Raw genomic sequence first — 24,259 nt, 5'->3', positions numbered from 1 at the left:
TAAAGGGAATCCGGCATTTGGGTTGAAGGAAGATTATGAGTTAGATTTAAATCGAGTTTAAAAATGAGTTTGGTATGAATGAACTTGAAACAAATTTGGTTAAAATGAACCTGAGCTTAAGTGTGAAAGTTAAATATTTTTGAATTTGAATTTGAATTTTAAAAGTATTTGATTTGTCAAACTTGTTAATTTAGAAATTTTCATTATTAATTGATTAAAACAGTATCGTTTTGATTAATATATGTTAAAATAGTATTATTTTAATTACTTTTTATTTGATTATAGTATTAAACTAAATTTAAAACTTAATTCGATTTTTTTAATAAATCGAAATTGAATAACTTTGAATCTAGCTGGGCAAACTTGACCTAGACTTGAATCCAGTCCTTTTTGTGTAAGCAAGTGTAATTGCATGCAGCACTGTATGCACTGCAATTGGAACTGTAACATAAATGATAACGGGACCACCAAATTAAATCTCCTGGCCAGCTTTTAACCCCAGCAACCCAGCCCATGACAGCCCGAAGTTGCTAATTGTAACGCTGCTGATTAATTAGTAGAAAAAGGCTAGGGTATTCCCACCAAAAATATGTTATTTTTAAAATTTTTTATTTATTATTTTTAAAAATTTTAAATAGACGGTTAAAGTTAATAAAATTTTAGCTCCTTAAAATTATATCTTTTTTTATCCTTTTAAATCTTAAAAAATAATTATTTTCTTTTGGATCAAATTTTAAAAAGTGAAAATTTCTCTTCTAGAGTTTTTTTAATTATTCGGTGGCATCTTTGATATTTCTTCGATGACATCTTCTTTTTCTTCTTTAACGGTCGCTCTCTCAACATCTTTCTTTCTTTGGTTAGTAGTCTTAAATCCAATGAAAAGACGATATTTCATCTTCTCCAATGAAATTGGGTTTTTTTTTTTAATATCCAAATGAGATAAGCTTGACCGTTTGAGTGAGAGAGGTGTTGGGAGCTCTTCATTACTGACAATAGAATCGGATTTGATATCAAAGATATATAAATTAAAACTTTAAAAAGAAATATTATTTTTTAAAACTTATTTTAGTGAGAAATATTATTTTTTAAAATTTAATTTAATTTTTTTTATTTTTTTAGATTTTAATAAGGAAAATAAAAATAAAATTTAGTTTATTTTTAATATTATAAATAAAATAATAATATTATTTTTAAAATAATTAGTTATATATATTTTTAAATAAATATTTAAAAATTTTAAAAATAAACTGTAACAATTTGGAAAAATAGCGCACCTGGAACGGAAATAAATCCTTTGACTGTAGAAAAATCAAATAAAAGAGAATATGCTATATAAAGCCAAGGTCAGGAACAGGATAGGATGGGTCATCGATTTTCAGTCACCACTAAAGTTGTCAAATTTTAATAATATCCATGACACGACCTCCCAGACGTCACAGAACAAGACATAGATCCAACCAGATCAGCACATCGCATGCTTCTGTTTAAACACCAATTTAATACACAAATATTCTCCCCCTTTCTCCTCAAAAGCAACCACCTTTTGTTTCTCCTCTCCTTCCGTTAGTGTGTAGGTGATTCTTAAAAATATTTAAATAAAATTATATTATTAACAATTTTTTTTTTCATTTCTAAATCATAAAATTATAATAATTTAAAATTACTTAAAATATCTGAGAAAATAACATTTATATATTAAAAAGTTGATAGCAGTTCCTTTCACTTACGTTTTTAATGCAATCCTACTGGTAACGTTCGGTCAATTTCAAGTCTGAAGAACTACACCCTCTACGTCGTCGTTTCACAGGATTCTAGAATCGTTCGTATCATGGGTGGGATCCACTGGGGCGCTACTTTCTAGTTTCTATCATTGTATCATCACTGATTGAGGACGTGGAATCACCTCCCAAAACGCGCGTGATGAAAGTGACAACATTTTCAGATTTTGAAACAGAGCTCTTGCTCTTTCGTGTGGTATACAAAGTGCTTTTTCAGGTCATTCGTGTAATATTCAGATTCAGAGCACAAACGTCACCTTTCTTTCTTGCTCATTAGAAGAAACACTTCTAAAAATGTAAACAAACCTACTCTGGATTCAAAACTACTGTCATTGCGAAGCTCTGGGCATGGACTTAAGACAGCGTGGATACCCCACGCGCGGCCGGGATGGTCTTGACGCCATGCCTCCGCTACCGCCGGCGCCGCCACCAGTTCCTCCACCAATGCCGTCCGTCTACAACATAATCCCAGTCCACGACCTCTTAGCTGACCATCCGTCTCTAAGATGGCCGGAGGTTCGTGCTGTGGCAGCGGCGTTACGTAACGTGGGTGACCTGCGAAGACCACGATTCATGGTTTTTCCTCAAAACATGGACCTTCTGGACTGGCTGGGTTGCTTCTTCGGGTTTCAAAACGACAACGTTCGGAACCAGAGGGAACACCTTGTGCTTCACTTGGCCAACACCCAAATGCGTCTCCAGTCCCGGTCTTCTTCACCGGGCATGCTGGACCCCAACATCCTCCGGAATTTCAGGCGGAAACTGCTCTACAACTACAATTCGTGGTGCTCGTTTTTGGGACGTAAGTCACAAATCCAACTTTCGAGTCGCCGAGATGAAAAGAATCTCCGGAGAGAGCTTCTTTATGTTTCGCTTTTCTTGCTAATTTGGGGTGAGTCAGCAAATTTACGTTTCGCACCCGAATGCATTTGTTACATTTATCATCATATGGCTATGGAATTGAACTATGTTCTTGATGAAAAACCTGATGAGAATACCGGTCAGCCATTTTTACCTAATTATCCTGGGGACTGCGCCTTTTTGAAGAATGTGATTACACCAATTTATCAAACTATTAAGGCTGAGGTGGAGGATAGTAGGAATGGGACGGCCCCCCACTCAGCCTGGAGAAATTATGATGATATAAATGAGTATTTTTGGAGTAGGAGATGCTTTAAGGTGCTGAAGTGGCCTATTAATACTGATAGTAATTTTTTTGCTACGGTTAGTAAGCGTAAAAGAGTGGGGAAGACGGGGTTTGTGGAGCAAAGATCGTTTTGGAATATTTTTAGGAGTTTTGACAAGCTTTGGGTTTTGCTGATATTGTTTTTTCAGGCTTCTATTATTACTGCTTGGTCAGGTACCAGATTACCGTGGCAAGCATTGGAATCTCGTGATGTTCAGGTTGAGTTATTTACTGTTTTTATCACTTGGAGTGGACTTAGATTTTTGCAGTCAATACTTGATGCTGGGACTCAGTACAGTTTGGTTACGAGGGAGACAGCATGGCTTTGTGTGAGGATGGTGTTGAAAACTCTTGTTGCTTTGACATGGACTATTGTCTTTGGAGTTCTTTATGGGAGGATTTGGAGTCAAAAGAATGCTGATACGAGGTGGTCATATGAGGCAAATAGGAGGGTTGTGGAATTTCTTGAGGCTGTGTTTGTGTTTGTTATACCAGAACTAATGGCACTTGTGCTTTTTGTTTTGCCTTGGATAAGGAATTGGATAGAGGAGTTGAATTGGCCACTTGTGTACTTGTTGACATGGTGGTTTCATACTAGAATTTTTGTGGGGCGTGGACTGAGGGAAGGTCTGGTTAACAATATTAAGTATACACTGTTCTGGATTATAGTATTGCTGTCAAAGTTTTCATTTAGTTATTTTCTTCAGATCAAGCCCCTCGTTGGCCCGACCCGAGCACTTTTGAGGGTAAAGAATGTGGACTACCATTGGCATGAATTTTTTAGTAGCACAAACAGACTTGCAGTAGTTTTGTTGTGGGTTCCAGTTATTTTAATTTATTTGATGGATCTACAAATTTGGTATTCAGTATTTTCATCGGTTGTTGGTGCAGCAATTGGGTTATTCTCACATTTGGGTGAGATTAGGAATATCGAGCAGCTGAGGCTTAGGTTTCAGTTCTTTGCTAATGCCATGCAGTTTAACCTAATTGCAGAAGAGCAGGCATTTGGTCCAAAGGCAACATTGTTGAAGAAGCTTCGTGATGCAATTCACCGATTGAAGCTGCGATATGGACTTGGGAAGGTCTACAGTAAGATTGAATCTAGCCAAGTGGAAGCTACCAGATTTGCCTTGATTTGGAATGAGATAATATTGACATTCAGGGAGGAAGATCTTATAAGTGATAAAGAACTTGAGCTCTTGGAGCTGTCAACTAATTGTTGGGATATTAGGGTTCTTCGGTGGCCATGTATCCTCCTCTGCAATGAGCTGCTGCTTGCTCTCAGTCAGGCAACTGAGCTGGATGCTGCACCTGATCGGTGGCTTTGGTTGAAGATATGCAAGAATGAGTACAGGCGGTGTGCTGTCATTGAAGCTTATGATACCATCAAGTATTTGCTTCTCAAAGTTGTGGAGTATGGTACAGAAGAGAATAAAATTATTCAAAAAATTTTCTCAGAGATGGAAAACTATATGCAGGTTGATAAGTTCACTGAGACATACAAGATGACAGTCCTCCCAGAAATTCATGCTAAATTGGTATCCCTTGTTGAGCTTCTGATGAAACCAAAAAAGGATCTGAGCAAGGTAGTGAATGTATTGCAGGCCTTATATGAACTTTCTGTTCGAGAATTCCCTAGGGTGAAGAGATCTGTTGATCAACTTAGGCAGGAAGGTCTGGCCCCTCCTAGGTCAGCGTCAGCCACTGACAAAGGATTGCTCTTTGAAAATGCTGTGAGGTTTCCTGATGCTGAAGATGATTTTTTCTGTAGGCAGCTACGACGTTTGCATACAATTCTTTCTTCAAGAGACTCAATGCACAATGTGCCAGTGAATATTGAGGCAAGACGGCGTCTAGCTTTCTTTAGCAATTCTTTGTTTATGAACATGCCTCGTGCACCCCGTGTTGAGAAAATGTTGGCCTTCTGTGTTCTAACCCCTTATTATGATGAAGAAGTGATGTATGGAAAAGAGGGGCTTCGAAGTGAGAATGAAGATGGAATTTCCACCCTGTTTTATCTGCAGAAGATCTATGAAGACGAGTGGAAGAATTTCATGGAAAGGATGCGCAGAGAGGGCATGGAGGATGACGATGAAATCTGGTCAGAAAAGTCAAGGGATCTCCGTCTGTGGGCATCATACAGGGGGCAGACTTTATCTCGTACTGTGAGGGGAATGATGTATTACTACAGGGCTCTCAAGATGCTTGCTTTTCTTGATTCTGCATCAGAGATGGACATCAGCATGGGTTCAGAGCATTTAGCTTCTCATGGTTCATGGAGTCATAACAGGGGTTTAGATGGTACCAGGTTACAATCTTCAAATGAACTCCTTGTGCCAGGACGTGGTGTCCGTCTTTTGTTTAAAGGGCACGAGTATGGGAGTGCCCTGATGAAATTCACGTATGTGATCACTTGCCAGGTATATGGGCAACAGAAGGCAAAGGGAGATCCTCGTGCTGAGGACATTTTGTATCTTTTGAAAAACAATGAAGCCCTCCGAGTTGCCTATGTTGACGAGGTTCACTTGAGAAGGGATCTGGTAGAGTATTACTCTGTTCTTGTTAAATTTGATCAGCAGCTGCAGAGGGAGGTGGAGATCTATCGAATCAAGTTGCCTGGTCCCTTGAAGCTTGGGGAAGGCAAACCGGAAAATCAAAACCATGCTATAATCTTTACTCGGGGGGATGCTGTTCAAACCATTGACATGAACCAAGACAATTATTTTGAGGAGGCACTGAAGATGCGTAATTTGTTGGAGGAATTCAATCATCATTACGGTATTAGGAAGCCAACCATATTGGGTGTCCGTGAAAATATCTTCTCTGGGTCTGTGTCCTCTCTTGCTTGGTTTATGTCTGCCCAGGAAACAAGTTTTGTGACCCTGGGGCAGCGTGTTCTGGCAAACCCTTTGAAGGTGCGGATGCACTATGGTCACCCAGATGTGTTTGATAGATTCTGGTTCCTGCCTCGTGGTGGGATCAGCAAGGCTTCTAGAGTGATCAATATAAGCGAGGATATATTTTCTGGCTTCAATTGCACACTGCGAAGTGGTAATGTAACACACCACGAATATATACAGGTGGCAAAGGGAAGGGATGTTGGGTTGAATCAGATCTCAATGTTTGAGGCCAAGGTTGCTAGTGGCAATGGTGAGCAAGTATTGAGTAGAGATGTATACCGCTTGGGTCATAGATTGGATTTCTTTCGGATGCTTTCTTTTTTCTACACAACTGTTGGGTTCTATTTCAACTCATTGATCCTGGTTTTGACTGTGTATACGTTTTTATGGAGCCGTCTTTATTTTGCTCTCAGTGGAGTTGAGGATGCAGCCATGAATAGTACCAACAATGGTGCCATGGGTGCAATTCTGAATCAGCAGTTCATCATACAACTTGGTCTGTTCACTGCTCTCCCAATGATTGTGGAGAACTCTCTCGAGCATGGGTTTCTTCCTGCAGTTTGGGACTTCTTGACTATGCAGTTGCAACTTGCATCATTGTTTTACACATTCTCTTTGGGAACCCGTTCCCATTTTTTTGGTCGGACTATTCTTCATGGTGGTGCAAAGTACCGAGCGACTGGGCGTGGTTTTGTGGTTCAGCATAAGAGCTTTTCTGAGAACTATAGACTGTTTGCTCGAAGCCATTTTGTGAAAGCAATTGAGCTTGGTGTTATTTTGATAGTGTATGCTTTCCACAGTCCCCTAGCTAAGGATACTTTTGTTTATATTCTCATGACAATCTCAAGCTGGTTCCTTGTGGTGTCGTGGATAATGTCTCCCTTTGTGTTCAATCCATCTGGATTTGACTGGCTGAAGACTGTCTATGACTTTGAAGATTTTTTAAATTGGATATGGTATAATGGGGTTTTTACGAGAGCAGACCAGAGTTGGGAAAAATGGTGGTATGAAGAACAGGACCATCTAAGGACAACTGGTCTTTGGGGAAAGCTATTGGAGATTATTTTAGATCTTCGTTTCTTCTTTTTTCAGTACGGTGTTGTTTATCAGCTGCGCATTGCTGCTGGACAAACCAGTATTGTTGTTTACTTGCTGTCTTGGATATGCATGATTGTGGCAGTTGGGATCTATGTAATCATAGCATATGCTCAAAATAAATATGCCGCAAAGGATCACATCTATTATCGTTTAGTTCAGTTGCTAGTCATTGTACTCGTAATACTAGTGATTGTCCTATTGCTGGAGTTCACTAAATTACAATTTCTTGATCTTTTGACCAGCCTGTTAGCATTCATCCCCACAGGATGGGGCCTAATATTGATCGCCCAGGTTCTTAGGCCTTTTCTGCAGTCCACAGTGGTATGGGATACGGTTGTTTCCTTGGCTCGGTTGTATGATTTACTGTTTGGAGTGATTGTCATGGCTCCTGTGGCATTTTTGTCATGGTTGCCTGGAATGCAGTCAATGCAGACAAGGATACTGTTCAATGAAGCATTCAGCAGGGGTCTACAGATTTCTCTTATTGTTTCTGGCAAAAAGTCTGTATGAACTTTCGGTAATTTTCTATCTCATTCATTTTCTTATACTTCTAGCTATTAACCTTAGTTCTTCTTCAGCACCTTTATAATTAACGTGAGTTTGAAATTTTTGTATTAACGAAAGTTTTACTGTCTGTTGAAATAGTTAAAGCTTATTCTATGATCAAGATTTGTCATGTATAACTTCTTAGAATTAATTGTCACTAGATAAAGTGTTTACCATGCCCCACAAGTGGAATTAGTTTATAGCATGATCCTTATTGGTTTAAAAAAGATACAATAATGCAAGAACCTAATGATGATTGTAGTACTGGTTTTAGTGAAAAATTTACCTAAGAATGGTCTCAGGATGTTGAGTTTTACTAGGGTTTTTGCTGTTGAAGCCAAATATTAACATCTCAATCCTCAAGAAATCCATTGATGGATCCAATTGGCTGCTAATTCCATTCACATAATGTTCATTGTTTAGGACCTCGATAGGGTTCCATTTTAGATTATATTCCATCTTAGTTAACTTTTTCTTTAGCCCTTACACTTGTTTAAAATTGCATATCTAATTTAATCCCATTTGCTTTCAGTTCATAAAATTTATTATTCTATTGATTTCTGCCACCAACTTCAAAACACTCCATATATAAAACACTCTATATACTTTGAAATCGAGTTTGTTTTTGAGTTATCTTTCTGGCAATCTTATTATACTGTGTACCAAGTGACAGTATTTCCTGCTTATTGTTCCAGGTCGTCCAGTGGAACTATATTTAGCTAAGATATATGAACTGCCTGTTTTTACTTTAACATTCTTAACGGTTGTCTCGCTGTGTCATCCAGTTATCACATGGCCAATGAGGAATCCAATCATCTCTGCTTCAACTTCATGTTTTGGTCTTTTTATCTGGTAAAATTTGTATTATGCTCTAGGTCCTGTACTGGCATAGCACAGTTGGTGGTTGGTAGAGTAAAACTTCTGTACATACTTTGGCCTGTACATTGTAGCTTCTGTTTGGTAGTTTCCTAATAGTAGGCTATGACATTTCCACTAATTATCAAATTACTGGCTGGCTGGTTGCTCCTTTTATTTTGTATATTGTAACTGAGCAGATGAATATTCCATTTCTGAAGCACTTGAGAAAGTCCTCAATGTTTTCATGTAGAGGACTGCCTTAAATTCTTCAGAGGCCTCTTAAATATTTACTTGATACAATAAAACTATGTGTACTCATTTTTGGTACACAATTTGTATACACAGAAAAGGTGTTATCATGTGATTGGATGTTTATTTATTATATGATAATATATGTTTTAAAATCACTTAATTACATGATGACACATTATTGTATACATGAATTGGGTATCAAAAATGGGTACACATAACATTGCTCTTATTTGATAACAATATTTACAGGAAATGTGCTTTGCTTGATTGACCAGATAAATGAGTTGCAATCCACATGCCAGAAAAGGCACTTGGAAGTGCAGTAGAAGTGTAAATGCGCTGAAATCCATTGCCTAATTGATTATGCTACTTGGCTGAAAGTGGCAACAATTCAAGAGACATTGCCCTTTCTGGCATGCTTTCAAAAGCATTTCTAAAAACTCCCTGATGTTCAAGATTTTATGAGGCTATCATTCTTCTCATCCATGCTTAGGATCCCTGAATTTTACTCGAACCATCAAAGCCATGGTGATGGTTTTATAAAGCCTTTATTATGGCTCTCCAAATAGATTTTAGAACAAGAAATTTAGCTTGGGTCTTGTATTCAATTTTTCCTCTACACCAAGTCACCAACCAATATCAAAATCACTCCTTTTACATTTCTGGAGTTACCTACGAAAATTTGTGAATAAATAAGATTAGATTCAATTTGAGTTACTTAAACTTGAATCATAATAAGGTTGATCTAATTGAGTTTTAAGTTTGAATAGACTAAGTTCAAACTTAAGATTAGACTTGTTTTCATAAATGAACCAATTAAAACATCCAAGTGTGAGTTTCACTTAAATTTAGTTCAAAGTCAACTTATAAGCAGAGTTTCAGCCTCCACTTTACAAATCTTGTCAAGCTCAAACTGAGGAAATTAATATATCAATTTCAAGCTGATCATGGCATACAAGTTCCAATCATGCCTTTTAATGAAACAAAGTGAACAGCACCGGTCCTCAAAATTGGTTACCAAATCGGAAGAGCTTCAGCCACTGAGAAAATAACATTGCATAAATCTTTGGAACAGTTAATTTATATACTTTAATGGGCTTTATAAGTCAAATGAGTTATAAGAGTTTTTCCGAATTTGTTCCGCTTGCAATTCCACACTGCTATCTACTGGTACTTTCTCATACAGAGAACTCTGTCTAAGCCTCTTGGGAAGAATGCATCGACCACCAAATTGCTGCTGCAAGAAAATAATGGCAGCAAACAGCAGACCGCCACAGGGTATTATAATGTCCCAGGTTGTCGAATAAAAGTCCAATTTATGATTTGCATATATGTAAGATAAATCAAGGTACCAAGCAGAACTATGAGCCCGGTACAAATCATATGCATGCGGCAGCAGACGGACGACAGTGGTTCCAATGTAAAAGGAAGCAGCAAGAGCCTTCTCGGTTGAGTCAAAGAACAGATTGAACAATATCTGTGGGAGCAAAAAGCCATCAAGTACCAAGCCAACGTAAGATTTAAGATCACCCCAGAGAGAATGCTGCTGGTACGAGGGCCACAGGTTAGATCTAGTATGGCGATTTATTATGAATGGGCGACGGTAAGTATTCCTTGATTGATACACAACCCAAGCAATCAAGCCCCCAGCAATATACAATGGTAAAGATACATACAAAACCCTTTTTTCAGAAATCCACAAGTCCTTTTGGCTTCCATCGCCTTGCTTTGTAGACCATGTGAGTTGGAGAAGACGAAACTGCAAAAGGAAAGCCACCATTGTTACCATCCTCACAATTATTTCATTTGTTTCAAGCCACCCACCACTTTCAAGAAAAACATTCTGCTGGCTACGGTTTGTCTTGAATAAGGCCTCAAAGTTCAACAGTAAGGGAACCATGTAACTAAGGGTAAGAATGATGAGCATCACAATAGATATGACAGGAAGCACTTCAGGATGCTTCTTCACATAAAACAGCTGCAAGGCCACAAAGACACATGCAAGTGTATTAGAAATCAGAACCATAGTGATCTCTAAATCCATTCTCCAAATGGATTCTTTAGCTTGGCTAGTGTAAATTGATTTTGAAGACAACTGAAGACGTCCAAAATAAAGAGGGTCTGACTTCTCCCGCGTGCTAACAATTGTCCCCCTGACACTCTCACTGCCCTCTGCATCCAGTGCACAAAATTGGACATTAACTGCAATCTTGCAGTCCAGCGAATCATTTTTTGCCATTTTCTCTTGACTATGACTTGATCCCAATTTCCGACATCCAATCATACATAAGACACCTGTATCCCTATAATAAACTCCTTCAGCTGAAAGTTCAACTTTTTCAGATATCTCATCATTGCCTAACTTGAAATGAAATGCAGGAGCAAAGCTCATCTTGTAGCTGATGTTCAGTATGTTGCTCTGGTTACTTGGCTGTAAAACAGATGCAGCATGCTTTAGTGGTGATGGCAAATGTAGGTGTTGAGGTAACCAGTGTTCATATAGCTCATCACCTACAAAAAGCGGAGAAGAAAAACCATGAGCTGTTTGTCCTTCGATATTCCTTACTGACATATCAAACCTCATGTCTATAGACTGCCCATTGGGGTATGTTTTTCCCTTGTGCTCGAATCCATGCTTATTTGCACATGCTTTCTTTGCAATATCAACCATTGTATATTGGTATTTGTAACCTGGAAGACCTGTTAATACTTCCTGATGACTTCCAAATCCTATTTTACCAAAGTATCCTGGATCATTCTCCCTTTTGCTGCTCCAAATTTGACCAAGAATGAAACTTTGATTACTTAAGGAAAAAACTGCGGGAAATCTCAAACTCAACTTAACCAAGCAATCTCCAATGTGTGCATTTGTCAAAGATTCTGTGAAATTCAAAATTCGACACACAACACCATGGAGCTGGTTCCTCTTCTCATCCCATGACGCCTCAGCAATCATTGTGGTGCGAGGATCAAAAGGAAACCTTGCACCCATAAAAGTAGAGTTCCAAAAGCCCAATAATATCTGCATTTTCCGGTTATCCACACACCTAATGCCTTTAAAAAGCATCACACTTGGTGCATGGCCAACAATCCCTTTAAGAGGATTGCAACTAACTTTATCACTATCACAATCACGACTGTATTCCAAGTCAAAGTTAAAATTATACAAGCCTAGCATTGAACATACACCTTTATCCAAAACATGAAGAGATAAACTCTTCTCTTCATCATTTCCATCAACAAACTCATCACCCTTCTCTTTATCTATCAATTTAAACTCGTAATTTCTATCATTAAACTGAGCCACACCCAATATTGAAACCGGCCTAAAATAACTCCCACTACTCTCAACATCCGCACTCTCCAAAACCCCACTCACCAAACTATCAAAAACACTCAAATTCAAATGTTTCGAATAATTAAGCTTCAGAACAACATTAAACCTCTCTAACTTACCGGAATTCAATCGACTCGACCCCGATCCAACCATGCAGAGCCTCCCATCAGCTTCCGACCAGAATCCACTTAAACGGAAGACAGCTACACCTCTCCGCACCGGATTATTCGGTCCTCGATAATTAATCTGCCGCAAGTTCCGGAACCCCACCAAATTAGGGTCATATTTTGTAGGAACCACGAGACTCAATCGAGCTCTAACACTGAAGACAGTATTGTTAACGGTTATGCGGCGAGAAAGGGGACGAAAAGCGACGGAATTGGGCCAGTCGTGCTGACTAGAATTGAAATAAGGGTCACCGCCGGAGAAAAAAGCAGTGGACAATTGGAGAGAAGAAGCGTAGGAGGAAAGCGACAACGAGTTTGTGGGGTCGAGGGGAGATTCCGGTACGATGTGACTACAATATTTGGAGTATTGGATTGGTGGGTTTGAAATATAAGAGTTGGCGAATGTTACAAGGAAGGAGATGGTGAAGAGGACGAGAAATTGAAGGCATAATTGTGTTTTGAAAGGATTTACGTTTAATGGGTTAAGCTGAGGACTGGAATTCGGTTCCATTCACGAGAGAGAGTGAGAAATTGCGCCAACACGATCGAGTTCGATTTATAGATGGCTGTGTGTCTGCTTCTCCAAGAAGGTACTGAAAAAATATGTAATAAAATTTCATTTACAAAACGGAGGATCTCTGTTCACCATCCATTTTTAGCCTAATCACATTTTTCACCCATACTTTCAAAACCCTGCTTTCCAATTTTGAGGACTTAGTTAATTTTTGGGTAAATATATTAAAATGGCAAAAATATCTCTTATATCTTTCCAAATTTTATTAAATATATATTTAATAATTATAAAAAAATAAATTAAAATAATTAAAATAATCGTCAACTGTGAATGTTATCAATGACAATTACAATTAAAATCACACTAAAATAATGTAATTTAATTAACATCATATTATTTTATCAATAAATTAGGTGTGTTTTATTGTGACACATCATGAATCAATCTTAAACTATGGCCAAAGGACTATTTCCCACCCAAAGAATGTTGCAATCTCAAGTTTTCACTCTTTAACTATGGAAATACCAAATACCCACTCATGACCAGTTAAATTTAACAGAACCTTAACGTCTGAAAATTTTATAACTTTTTACCCCCCTAAACTTTAAAAACTAAAATTTTCTCTCAGCCTAAGTTTTAAAAAATGACAGTTTCATCCTAGGGTTTCGTTTTGAAATCTTCGACGACATCTCTGGCTCCATTACCAATAGTCTCTCTCTCCCAAAGCATTTTCTCCTTTCGACGATCTTTTTTCTCCTATTTGAACACCCGATCGACGTCCAAAAAGCCTTGGAAAATGAAGATGAAGTCGTCGTATTTGTTTGGGAAGACGATCATCTTCCTAGAAGAAGACCTCTAGGAAGACGATTCCCAGATGAAGACGTGTATCCTTTGAAGACATAATAGATTTTCCTTTATATTTAACATAATGCATGAACGGATCCTTGAACAAGCATAAGATGTCCTGAAAATCAAAATCATTAGCCAAGACTTTGACAAGATGTTCTACTTTTCGATAGAAATCTATTCGCTCAAGAAGGACTCCAAAAGATGTTAATCATAAATGAGAAGATTGGTTATGGAGAAAAAAGAAGATGGATTCATATTCACATACATGAGAGGGAAGACGGTCATCTTCCTAGAAGAAAACGTCTTCCTAGACGAAGACGACGACTTCGTCTTTGTCTGGGAAGACGAAGAACTTCGTCTTCCCCGACGAAGTTCTTCGTCTCCCAAAGCTTTTTAGACATCGATCGAGCATCCAAATGAGAAAAAAAGGATCGTCGAAAGGAGAGAATACTTCGGGAGGGAGAGGCCGTCAGCAATGGAGCCGGAGATATCGTCAAAAATTTCAAAAAGAAACCCTAGCGTGAAACTGTCATTTTTTAAAACGTAGGCTAAGGAAAAATTTTAGTTTTTAAAGTTTAGGGGGGGCAAAAATAGATTCTATTTTAATTTATTTTTTAATATTATTGAGAAAATAACGATTTTACCTTTACCACCGTTAATTTTAACCACTCATAGGTAGGTGTTTGATGTTTCCATAGTTAAAGGGTAAAAACTTGAGATTGTAACATATCTTGGGTGGGAAATGTCGTTTGGCCTTAAACTATTTATAACCTGACATTTATACTATTTAAACTCTAATCTTTTTTTAAGAGAAATCTTTCTCTTCACTTAGACTATCCCTTTAGGTCAATATTGGGAAGTTAGTGAATGATATTTTGCCCTGATTCTTCTATTGCTACAAAGCCATACCACAACGTGAATTTTTCTCACTAGAATTGGGAAGTTCCATTGCCATTCTTGGGATCCCTTCACCCACAAAATATTCCTGAAAAAAATACTCTGAAACTATTTTTGTAATTTTAATAAATGCCTAATTAACAACAAATAAAACCACAAGATTAAAACCCTCAAAGCATATATTGATATTTTACATATTCACATTGTAGGCATTGTCTTCACAGACATTGTAGTCTGCAACCATTCTTCTATTATACATTACATCACCACAACATGCTTGTGATTTTTGACAAGCTTATTCAAACCAGTTTCATGAGACAATCTGGCAATTGTAAAACCAGAAGAGCTTGGTCTTTTTTACCAAGCATGGCTTGATATCTTACATATTATACAATGCAGGACTATTTCCATAAGATGATTTGTGTTTGTTTGAACACTAGCTGGATATTCAATTTTCTGGCTCAGTGAATTGGCTGCAGTCAATTCCCTTGCTAGAAAATGCCTCCAAGAGCTTTGGGAATAACTTTGCAAGGATGATTTTGAAACCCTTAGAAGATCGCACAGAATTTTCTCCATTGTCACTGCATCCAAAAGCGCATCCTACTGGAGCTCCTTCCATATATGCCTTACAAGCTGATAAAATATTGTGGGACTGACGAATGAAGTGCTCTTCCACAAACACCTCAAAATGCTGCTTCAGTAAAAATCAAACATTAACTTACCAGACAAAACATAGCCGAGGGTTCAAAATGGCATCAGTTTCTGTCCATTGGCACTTTTCCAGTTTCTTTTTTCTCTAATTATCAAATGCTAAGATATAATATGTTCTATATACTAAATGGCAACAGTTTCTGTGTGGTTTCTCTGAAAATGTAAATTAACAAATAGAATTGAGCCAATTATCAGAAGTAATGACCAACATAGCAATTGAAAAAAGAAGAAAAGAATTGCAATTCTAAATTGGAAAATTCCAAAGTTAAGACCTTACCTTGGGTGGATTGCAGAGGAGGTAAAGCATTGACTTGCAAGTAACAATGAAGGCATTTTCATTATAACCCACAGAGTTTTTCTCTGCTTCAGCTCTTCCTACCTGCTGGTCATATCCAGCCTCATTGAAATAAGGTTTTTCATTGAGTACAAGAGCCTGGAGGGAGAGAAGAACTTGAAGAATCGTGGACCTCCCTGGATTCCATACTTCAGTGCCTGTCCCCGTCCAAGTATTGAGGAGACTGAGGCAGACCTTTCCAGACTCATACAAGTTCGGGTTAACACGGAGTCCACCAGAATGGTAATGCACCAACTGCATAAATATTATGTTCAGATAACTCCATAAGTTTAGTCCAAACAACAGTCACTTTAATATTCTACAGTGGGATGTGTACAGACTTTTTCTATTAAATGGTGAAATCAGACATGCTAAAGTTGTTGGTAAGTCAGATTTACACTATATGATAATAGTCAAACACAATAGTCTTTGCACTATTTAAATTTGCATATCCAAATCTGCATCAATTGTTTAAGCATAAAATCATTGACGACAAACACATGAAAAAGTTACATATAAAACTTACAGGCGGTTCATAAGGATACTCCGGAGGAAGAAATATATCAAAGAAGAAGAGGCCATCATGGTATGGAGTTGCAGGTGCACCAATGATGGCTGCTCGTAAGAGATCCATCCTCTCTTCATAGATACGCACATAGATTGTCTCTGTTTAAAAAACCAGTCTTATAAGACACAGCCAAACAACAAGGCTTTGACATCTTTTAGCATTTGATTTTCTGAAGCTTTTAGCAACCAAAAAGATAAAAAATATTATTAACTGGTATTACTTCTAGTTAAAATAATTTCTTTGCAATTATTCTTCTTTAACAATATTGCCAAAAATTGCATCAAGGTGAGAGGACCTTGTTTATTTCTCTTCCTCCTTCCCCCATCCTTTTCACCCCCGCTTTTTGTGTTTGCAAATCACTGTTTCACCTTTTTCAGAAGTAGAACTTGACCGCTTTTTGTTTTTACCCCATATATAAACAGAATAACAATAGTTCCAATATTCCTAAAATAATAAGTATGTTTTTCAAGAATTATTTTCCTTCTTTCTGTAGTTTTTGAGGGAAAGAGAGGAATTCTTTACTGAATAAACAGAAGAAATGTAAAACAAAGCGAGGTAACTTTCATGGAGTTATTTTTTGATTTGACTTAGCTACAAAGTCCCACAAAATTGTCAATTTATCTCCATGAAGTAACAGCAACTGGTGAACAAAGTATTGCGTTTCACTTGTTTAATTTTAGATAATTGTCCAACTGAAATGAACTCTTAAGGGAAATAGAAAAAATACTTTATGATCTAATAAACAGTAGAGAATATACATAATAAGTGCTAACCAGGAAGATTTTCCTCTAAAATGCTCCATTCTTGCTGAACTTTTTTCATCCACGTTCTTTTCACCTATGAAGGATACAAAGGAGATAAGACGGGATTAAACCTGATTATTTGATTCTGTTAACTGTTATGATATTGATTTAACTCAGTCATGTTTCTAACCTGAGATAATGCAGAACCCTTGCTGGCATCAAGAAAGTGGTGGTCTGAGCAGTCACTGACCATATCAAACTGCTTAAAGTGATCTTGATTTTGACAAGCTTTTGCAAGTTGGAAACCATCTTTCTCCTGATTATCCTCAACTTCCTCACATAAACTTGTTTGTCCGAATGTTTGCAATTCACTTAGATGCGGCTCACTGAAGTTATCACAAGTTTTAGATATTTCCTCTTTAAGGAGAAGCTCAGATTCATTTGTATCTCCAGATGTAAGACCAGAAGATGCTGGGCATGATAGTGGTGTAGAACATCGGGATCCAAACAGGCTTGTTACAATGCTCATGAAAAATTCGATTGCAGCTCGAGGAAGAAAAAAGGAACTAAACTCAAATGGGTAGTTTTTGCAATTTTCACCAGCAACATCCAAATTAGACATATTCTGAAGATAAAATACAGCAGTTATTCAGCTTGTTATGGGCAAATGCAAGCTTATCTGCCAGCTATTTTTGAACTACCAAAACATACATGGTCATAAATAAGAAAATGTAGTCAGTAAGTGTTTATGATAGGTTAGGTCAAAGTGGCTGCTTCCATGATTTGCTTTCTATCAATATATTTCTTTTGCTACTTGTAATGAATCAAACTTTATTGCATTAAAGAAAGGGCTAACTGACTCAAAGAAAGGTTCTAGATTCTAAATCCTATTTTCCAGAAAGAATGTGCCTTAATTGTATCATTTACCATTCATAAAAAAAAAAATAAATAAATAACCAGAAGCCACGAATATTCAGTAAACATCCTGAACCATTCACAAGATTTGTAAATTTTATAGAGTTGCCATTTGTCAATATATTCAATCCATAATTTTCACAAAATTATTACAAGCATTTCATTCTTTGTTTTGATAAGTGACAGACTTCTCCAACTTTTTTTCATAACATTGGAGCTGTCAAATAAGAAGTTGACTGCCATTTTCTCTGACCATACATGCGTAGATGCGTGTCACAGATGAAGAGAGATATTTTACCTTTACTTTCTCTTTGTCATGCACCTCTTGATTCAATTCCTCATTATTTTCTTCATGGAGCACAGGTGAAGCAGAACCTTCATATTTATCAATCCCGTAAATCTCATTCGGTGCAACCTGTAACATTGCAAATATCAATTTAAGGATGCTGAACTTTTAACCAACACTACCCAGTGATGCAAAAGCTATAATACACAGTAAACCAGAAACAAGTTTCTTATGTAGCTGCCACGTAGTGCAGCTATCATACAGGTTTGATGGTTGCTGAAGGTTAGATCCTATGCTAGACTCACAAGGGACGGCTGAGGCATCTATCCCATAACTCCTACAAGGGTGGGTGACAGATCAATCCTGAACAAAATGTTATCAACTATCCACCCCTAAGAAGATTGATGAGCAGAATAACCCAGCAAGTAAACTATATTTGTTTAGTTGAATTGAAAAATGTGTGTTCATCTATTGACACAAAATAGCACTACCCATTGAAAGACAACAATCATGGAATCATAAGATCTAGGTAGAATGATTTACAATAGCAATGCCGAAGGATAATGGAATCAAGCAAAGCTAAATAATTTAAGATTAAATAGTAATCTTCACAAATTAAAACTACTGTCTATGGACCCCAAGGCCAGCTGAGCAAAATAATAATTTCTTACGCTATGATAAGGTCAGCTGTGCAAGATAACAATTACTAAAAGTAGTCTTTGAACAAGAAAAAGGATGGTGCACACAAGTATGGCCAGATTACAGCCAGATTACAATCGTTCGCTGCATATTAAATTATGTTAATGTGAGTTCTTATCATAGTAAAATAGAATTTAAACTTCCATTTTACTTTTGCCAGAAGATAAATAAATCTTGTGTGAGATACTTTTGAGAAAAATTTCCTAACACCTAATCATGGAGTCAAATGCAAACTGCACTAGGCCATGACTAACTCCAAAGTCTCATAACAATGTCTATGTCACCTAATGGAAAAGGAAGCATAGTCCACAAAAATAATTAATTAATTAGAAATTCTTACAAAAACAAACCACATTCAAGTTCAATTAAACCATAAGGATGACCAAATTTCTCTTACCTTGGTCGTAAAACCAGCAGCCCATCTCACCTCCACAGAACCACCTTTGAAGCCCATTACGATGCCAATGCAAGACAGGTAACCTTTGTCAGGACAATCATTCTTATCCCAAACATAGTTCTGGCCACCCAAAGCAGCCTCCTTAACCATGCCAATTTCAGAGCTTTTATGTTCTATATCAGCTTGATTAGTAAACTGGTTATGGACCAACCTAAACACAACATCACCAAAACAGAAGGAAAATTCTGGGTGTTCAACCAGTTCATAGGCACTCAAAGTTTCCTCCATCCAATCTCCAACAGGTTCAGCTGCTTCATTCTTGACCTTATTTTTCCATTGTACCCTTACAGTTTTTTCCTTAGCATCCACACCCCGCACCACCCCCCATTTGTGACTACTAGTTATATGTGGATCATCACAAATACCCTTTTCCAGTACAAACTGTTCAGGCCAAAATTCATGAGCATTCACAACGCTAATAGGAAGTAGGGTGGCAGAGTCTACTCCCAAAGAATAGCTACCATCCTGCCACACCACATCAACCTTGGTCTTTGTCCTAATGATAACAAAAATTTCTGCCAGAGTCAAGCTAAGGTTTCTTCTTTTAAATTTCTTATTGTGACAAATAGAAGCACTGATACAAGAAGGCCCCAAAATACCCTTGCAATCAGCAACTGGAAGCATACACCAGTCACCGAGCTGCCAATTTGCATGGGAGAAACCTGACAACAAGGTCAAGTTTTTTGAGTCCTGCAGGCGTGAGGGACAAGGTAAACTAAAAGCACAACCTGTGAGAGCAGAGGCAAGCCAATCCACATACACCAGACCTGCATCTACTTTAGAAACAGTTCCCTCAACATGATTTTCTTTCTGGGTGCCACATAACCATCTAATTGATTTGGAAGCACTGGAGAGCCTAAGCATCACTCTCTGTCCAGGATAGTAAGGGAATTGTGAATCTTCAAAAAAGTTGTTGGTGGAAACAGGTAAGAGCTTTTCTTGATCTGTGGCGGTGACCTCACACTTTGTCCCATCGTCGAAGACAACAGTTACAGAGTCAATCACTTTGTCCACCCTGCCAAGCCATGCACCTTGGACTACATAATCCCCAGCCAAAATGGAGCGGATCCTTAAAATATTTTTGGAACTTACCTCTTTCATAATATTCCCATGCATATTCTCCATATTCAGTAGGATATCAATATTAATCACTCTTCCCATCTGTCCAGATGGGTCTGTAACAGGGCACACAATGTCCCCATGTATAAATCCCCGGTCAAATGAAAGAAAGTCATCAATTTTCCCAATGCTCTCCTCCAACCTTGACAAAATGCTACTAGCATGCGCACCATACCAAGTATCAAGTTCCTCTTGCCCATCACTACTCCCACTCTCACTGAAACTCTCCCAATCATAGTCACTAAGTAGCACGTCCATCATTTAACTGCATAACAAAGTATGTTTCTTAGGTTACATAAATAACATGATTAGAAGGAAAAGAAAGAAGGTGGTGCTGGAGGAAACTTTAATTGCATAGCTCATCAATCAAAATTTCTCACCTCTGTCACCAATGCAGATGAAACCAGATTGATGTTTCCTGTTCAAGAATTAGCTCAAATACTTAGCTATTCTATACTCAGAATTACAGCAGACTTTTCAACAGAAAACAAGATCTTAAAAGAAAGCACATAACCTGCATGAAATTCTAATTTTAATAGGAGAAAAGAACAGATACTAACAGCTATTATTGAACTGATGTTCAATTCATTATAGCTACATTGAGTAACCTAGGGTCTATAATAGACAAATCTTAGTACAAAACCAGAAAAGAAAATAATTTGAGGCAGGATGAAGAGACGTACCATCAACTTTGCACCCTCTTGAAGGAATTGAATCTTCCAATGGTGAGTCCCTAAAGTGTGTTACAATAAGGGTATCTAGTTGATGTCGATTCCAAAATATAGTACAGGACTATTAATAATCTTTTGCCAACAATAATAGATCTTCCAATTGATAAGCCGATGTATCAAACGATAATTTGACCCCAAAAATTGGAGATCTAATGCCAAAGGAGATTTGCCCTCGAAGGGAAAACTGGAGTCAACTAAGGACTCCAAATGCCAAAGGAGATTTGCCCAAAAAGGACTTGAAGCTTCCAATTGAAGAAACTTCAGAGGGAGACTTCCAAACTGCAAAACTATCAAAGAGCTACAACTGCAATATAGGATTTTTCCACAGGTCAGACTGAAACTCAGGGTGCCAAAAGAGACCAGCCTTGCAGTGAGGGTCAAGTGACGAACAAGTAATAAACTTTCAAAGAAAAATGGTTTCTCCCTGATTAACCACTGCCAAGGAAGGTCATCCAACCAAAGGAAGTCTAAACTTGATTTTTCCAAAGAAGATCCATTACTGGAAAAAACACTTTTGGAAGATTTTTCTAGAAGCTTCCATACCTTAGCCAGAATCTGAATATTTAGGTTACTGTAAAGCACCAAATTTATATTGCCAAAGGAGATTTGCCCCTAAAATGAAGCCAAAGTTTTTGTCAGTGGATGATGCACTGGCACAAGATCCTGCGTAACGACTAAACTAAATATCTGAAATCATCAAAATTAATCACATGTGAGTTGCCAACCGAACAGTCAATCAGCAGCATATCTAACAACTTGAGTAATATAAAGCTTGGCCATGTATTGTATGATCCCTCAGAAAGAGTTATTCAATCAGCACTTTTCTTTGACTTAAGTGAGTCTCTTAACCCATATAACATCTTCATTGAATCTGCAACAAAAACTAATCTAATCTCAATATTGTGTTAAAATTATTTACTTTCAATAGATAACAGAAAGGGGTGAATACGAGAATACAATTTTAACCACTGAAATTCCAGCAACCTTTCTTACAGAAATATACTCAGTATAAAAACATGTAAGGTAATTTACGCTTAAACTTACTTTGTAGACTTTCCTATCAAAGAACAGAATCGAAGTTACATGAATTGCATTGAAGTAAATTTGACATAATCATTACCATAGAAATTCAAACTCCTTAGAAGTTCTTTCTCCGTAGTATATTAAGTTCATGCTGAACAAAAATTTCATAAACAATCAATATTATGGCAGACATGTTAAAATTTATATCCAAGACAGAACTTTACCACAAAAACATCAACCAGACTAGGAAGAGAAAGAACAGAAACAAATGGTGCCAAAAGATTGAAATTGCGTCCTCCATCTATTTCTATCGAACTTTAAAGCTACAAACTTGCACTCCAAAGACTATTTCTTTCAAAATCATCACCCTGATAATCATAAACAACATGCTCAAAACAGTCTTGTAAGATTAGACAAAAAGGGACAACATGATAACTCAATACATGAAGGGCAAGAAACTAATAAACGTGAAATTAAAAGGAGGGACAAGCAGGAAACTGAATGGCGAGGAGCGTACCATTTGTAGCAGAAAGCAACATAGAGACTACATGAGTTGTTGATCAAACAGAATCGACCCAGAACAGAATTCAATGATTACAACTCATTTCCAAGATTTTCTCTCACTTTATTGAAGTTGTTTGACAGCCAAGAAACAGAAAGACAGCAAAACAAAAAAAAGAAAGAGGTAGGAAATTCAGAGAGTTGGAGTTCCTCCCTGAATCTCACCCGTCAAGCCATTAACGAAGCTTAAACACATTGCACACCTGCACAGACTTAGCGCTCTCTCTCTCTCTCTCTCCCTGCTGTCTCCAGTTGCTTGGCAGACGGGTTTTGTATTGCGTGATAGTGATTTCACATCGCCGTTGGATATGGTAGAAAAAGACTACGTATATGTCTTAAATTTTAAGGGAAAGAATATACCAACAGTATCAGACAATTACCGTATGGATCTTGCTCAACCATTCTGGTCTTCTAAAATATCAGTCTTGGAGTAGTATATTCAAATTCAAAAATAAATTTAATTTGAATGATATTAAATAATTTCTAATTTGAACTCAAATTTCACTTCGAAAGTATTTGATTAGTTAAACTTGTAAGCTTAAAAAATTTTAATCAAAATTGACTAAAATAACATTATTTTAATTAATACATCAAAATGATATTATTTTATTTTATTTTTTATTTGATTAAAGTGTCAAATCAAATTAAAATAATTTTGAAGAAAACTTGGCAAAAATGAATTTAGATGAACTCGATCTCGGTTGGATTCGAATATAAAACAATAAAGTGGCTACTTGATTTCATAATTTCATCAATTAGACTTTGGTTTAAAGGCAAATATGATTCTGTAAACCTGCTCTTGCCTAGAAAAAGAGCACATGGCATGCAACAAAAATCAAAACCTCTCCAATTGCTGCACATTTGATCCATGTGTGAACAACTCACATCATCAAAAGCAAAATTTAATTGCATTTGTAAACTGAAATGGAATGGGGTTTGTTTGCGGGCACATGTTAGCTGATTTGTCCCACATATTTGAGTAAAGAAACAGAATATGCAAAGGCATCGCTTCTCAGATTCTCAGCTGAAGATCATGTCTTACCAGTATTGTTAAAAGACACTTAAAAAGCAAGCAACAAAAAGGCTTCCAAATCTACAAAACCAGAAAGTGTTTTCTAGCATCAGCTTTATTCTGCCTTTTTTTTTTATATATAAACAACGATGTTTTTGGAATTGGAGTGGGTGCAATTTGTGCTTGCTCATTATAAACAAAATGTGTCTACTGCCCATCAGAATGGTGTGGAAGACGACGAAAGGGCAATAAGTTTGTTCTTTATTTAAGCACCATCTTTAAAAGAGTGATAAAGTCTAACCCCCACTTACAGACACTACATCTAGTTGGATATACAAATATATACTAAAAAGTATTGCTTGAAAATGACTAATTCCTAATCCTAACTGTCTTTTTTCCCCCTGATTCTCCAAAGTTTCTTTCAATTTTACTTTCTTGGTGGGCTGTAAAGTGTCATATCCTCATAAATCCCTACCGACTCTTTGTTAAGTAACCACTAGATCCCAAAGGTAAAAGTAGTAGTCAAAAGTTCCAGTTAAAGACTAACAAAAATACGAATGTAAATAAGAGATAAATTCAGAATTTGAGCATAGTGGAATAGTGTTTTGCACTAATCTAAATACGTTCATGGTGATTACCATGGGTTAGGTTTTGTCAATAAATTTAAACCCAGTAAATGAAAACAACTTAGAAGTTAACTTTTTGAAGCTGTTGGCAT

The 24,259-nt window shown here is 37.1% G+C and overlaps 3 protein-coding genes and 1 non-coding gene across 7 annotated transcripts; 2 read left to right on the top strand and 2 right to left on the bottom strand.

The window, feature by feature from the left end:
• Positions 1–1,990: 1,990 nt before the first annotated feature.
• Positions 1,991–8,540, top strand: LOC123219145 (callose synthase 11). Of its 2 annotated transcripts, none has more exons than XM_044640906.1 (2): positions 1,991–7,479; positions 8,204–8,540. In XM_044640906.1, the coding sequence occupies exon 1, from the start codon at positions 2,127–2,129 to the stop codon at positions 7,470–7,472; it is 5,346 nt and encodes a 1,781-aa protein (XP_044496841.1). In that variant the 5' UTR covers positions 1,991–2,126; the 3' UTR covers positions 7,473–7,479; positions 8,204–8,540. The 2 variants fall into 2 exon arrangements, with proteins under 2 accessions (XP_044496841.1, XP_044496840.1); XM_044640905.1 differs by having other exon boundaries at positions 1,993–7,479; positions 8,294–8,540.
• On the top strand, positions 5,128–5,206 carry LOC123219848. Its single transcript, XR_006502927.1, has one exon. It is a non-coding gene; the product is annotated as a small nucleolar RNA J33 (small nucleolar RNA).
• A 980-nt stretch (positions 8,541–9,520) lies between the features above and the next one.
• LOC123219146 lies at positions 9,521–12,720 on the bottom strand. The gene has a single exon (XM_044640908.1). The coding sequence runs from the start codon at positions 12,631–12,633 to the stop codon at positions 9,718–9,720; it is 2,916 nt and encodes a 971-aa protein (XP_044496843.1). The 5' UTR covers positions 12,634–12,720; the 3' UTR covers positions 9,521–9,717.
• Positions 12,721–14,543: 1,823 nt separating this feature from the next.
• Positions 14,544–22,880, bottom strand: LOC123219338 (probable ubiquitin-conjugating enzyme E2 24). Of its 3 annotated transcripts, XM_044641233.1 has the most exons (12): positions 22,486–22,880; positions 21,656–21,816; positions 21,489–21,557; positions 20,898–21,249; positions 20,595–20,632; positions 19,036–20,479; positions 17,952–18,068; positions 16,929–17,363; positions 16,769–16,832; positions 15,954–16,093; positions 15,371–15,682; positions 14,544–15,073 (listed from the first exon to the last, which is right to left on the bottom strand). In XM_044641233.1, exons 6-12 carry the CDS (start codon positions 20,473–20,475, stop codon positions 14,831–14,833), a joined length of 2,751 nt encoding a protein of 916 aa, XP_044497168.1. In that variant the 5' UTR covers positions 20,476–20,479; positions 20,595–20,632; positions 20,898–21,249; positions 21,489–21,557; positions 21,656–21,816; positions 22,486–22,880; the 3' UTR covers positions 14,544–14,830. The 3 variants fall into 3 exon arrangements, with proteins under 3 accessions (XP_044497168.1, XP_044497166.1, XP_044497167.1); XM_044641231.1 differs by adding an exon at positions 22,193–22,336 and having other exon boundaries at positions 20,898–21,816; XM_044641232.1 differs by lacking the exon at positions 22,486–22,880 and having other exon boundaries at positions 20,898–21,828.
• Positions 22,881–24,259: the final 1,379 nt, after the last annotated feature.

The sequence above is a fragment of the Mangifera indica genome, chromosome 6 (genome assembly GCF_011075055.1).
Source record: "Mangifera indica cultivar Alphonso chromosome 6, CATAS_Mindica_2.1, whole genome shotgun sequence".
In the NCBI taxonomy this organism is placed as follows: domain Eukaryota; kingdom Viridiplantae; phylum Streptophyta; class Magnoliopsida; order Sapindales; family Anacardiaceae; genus Mangifera; species Mangifera indica.
The sequence above is the reverse complement of the archived record's forward strand: the minus strand, read 5'-3'. Positions and strand labels throughout refer to the sequence as shown.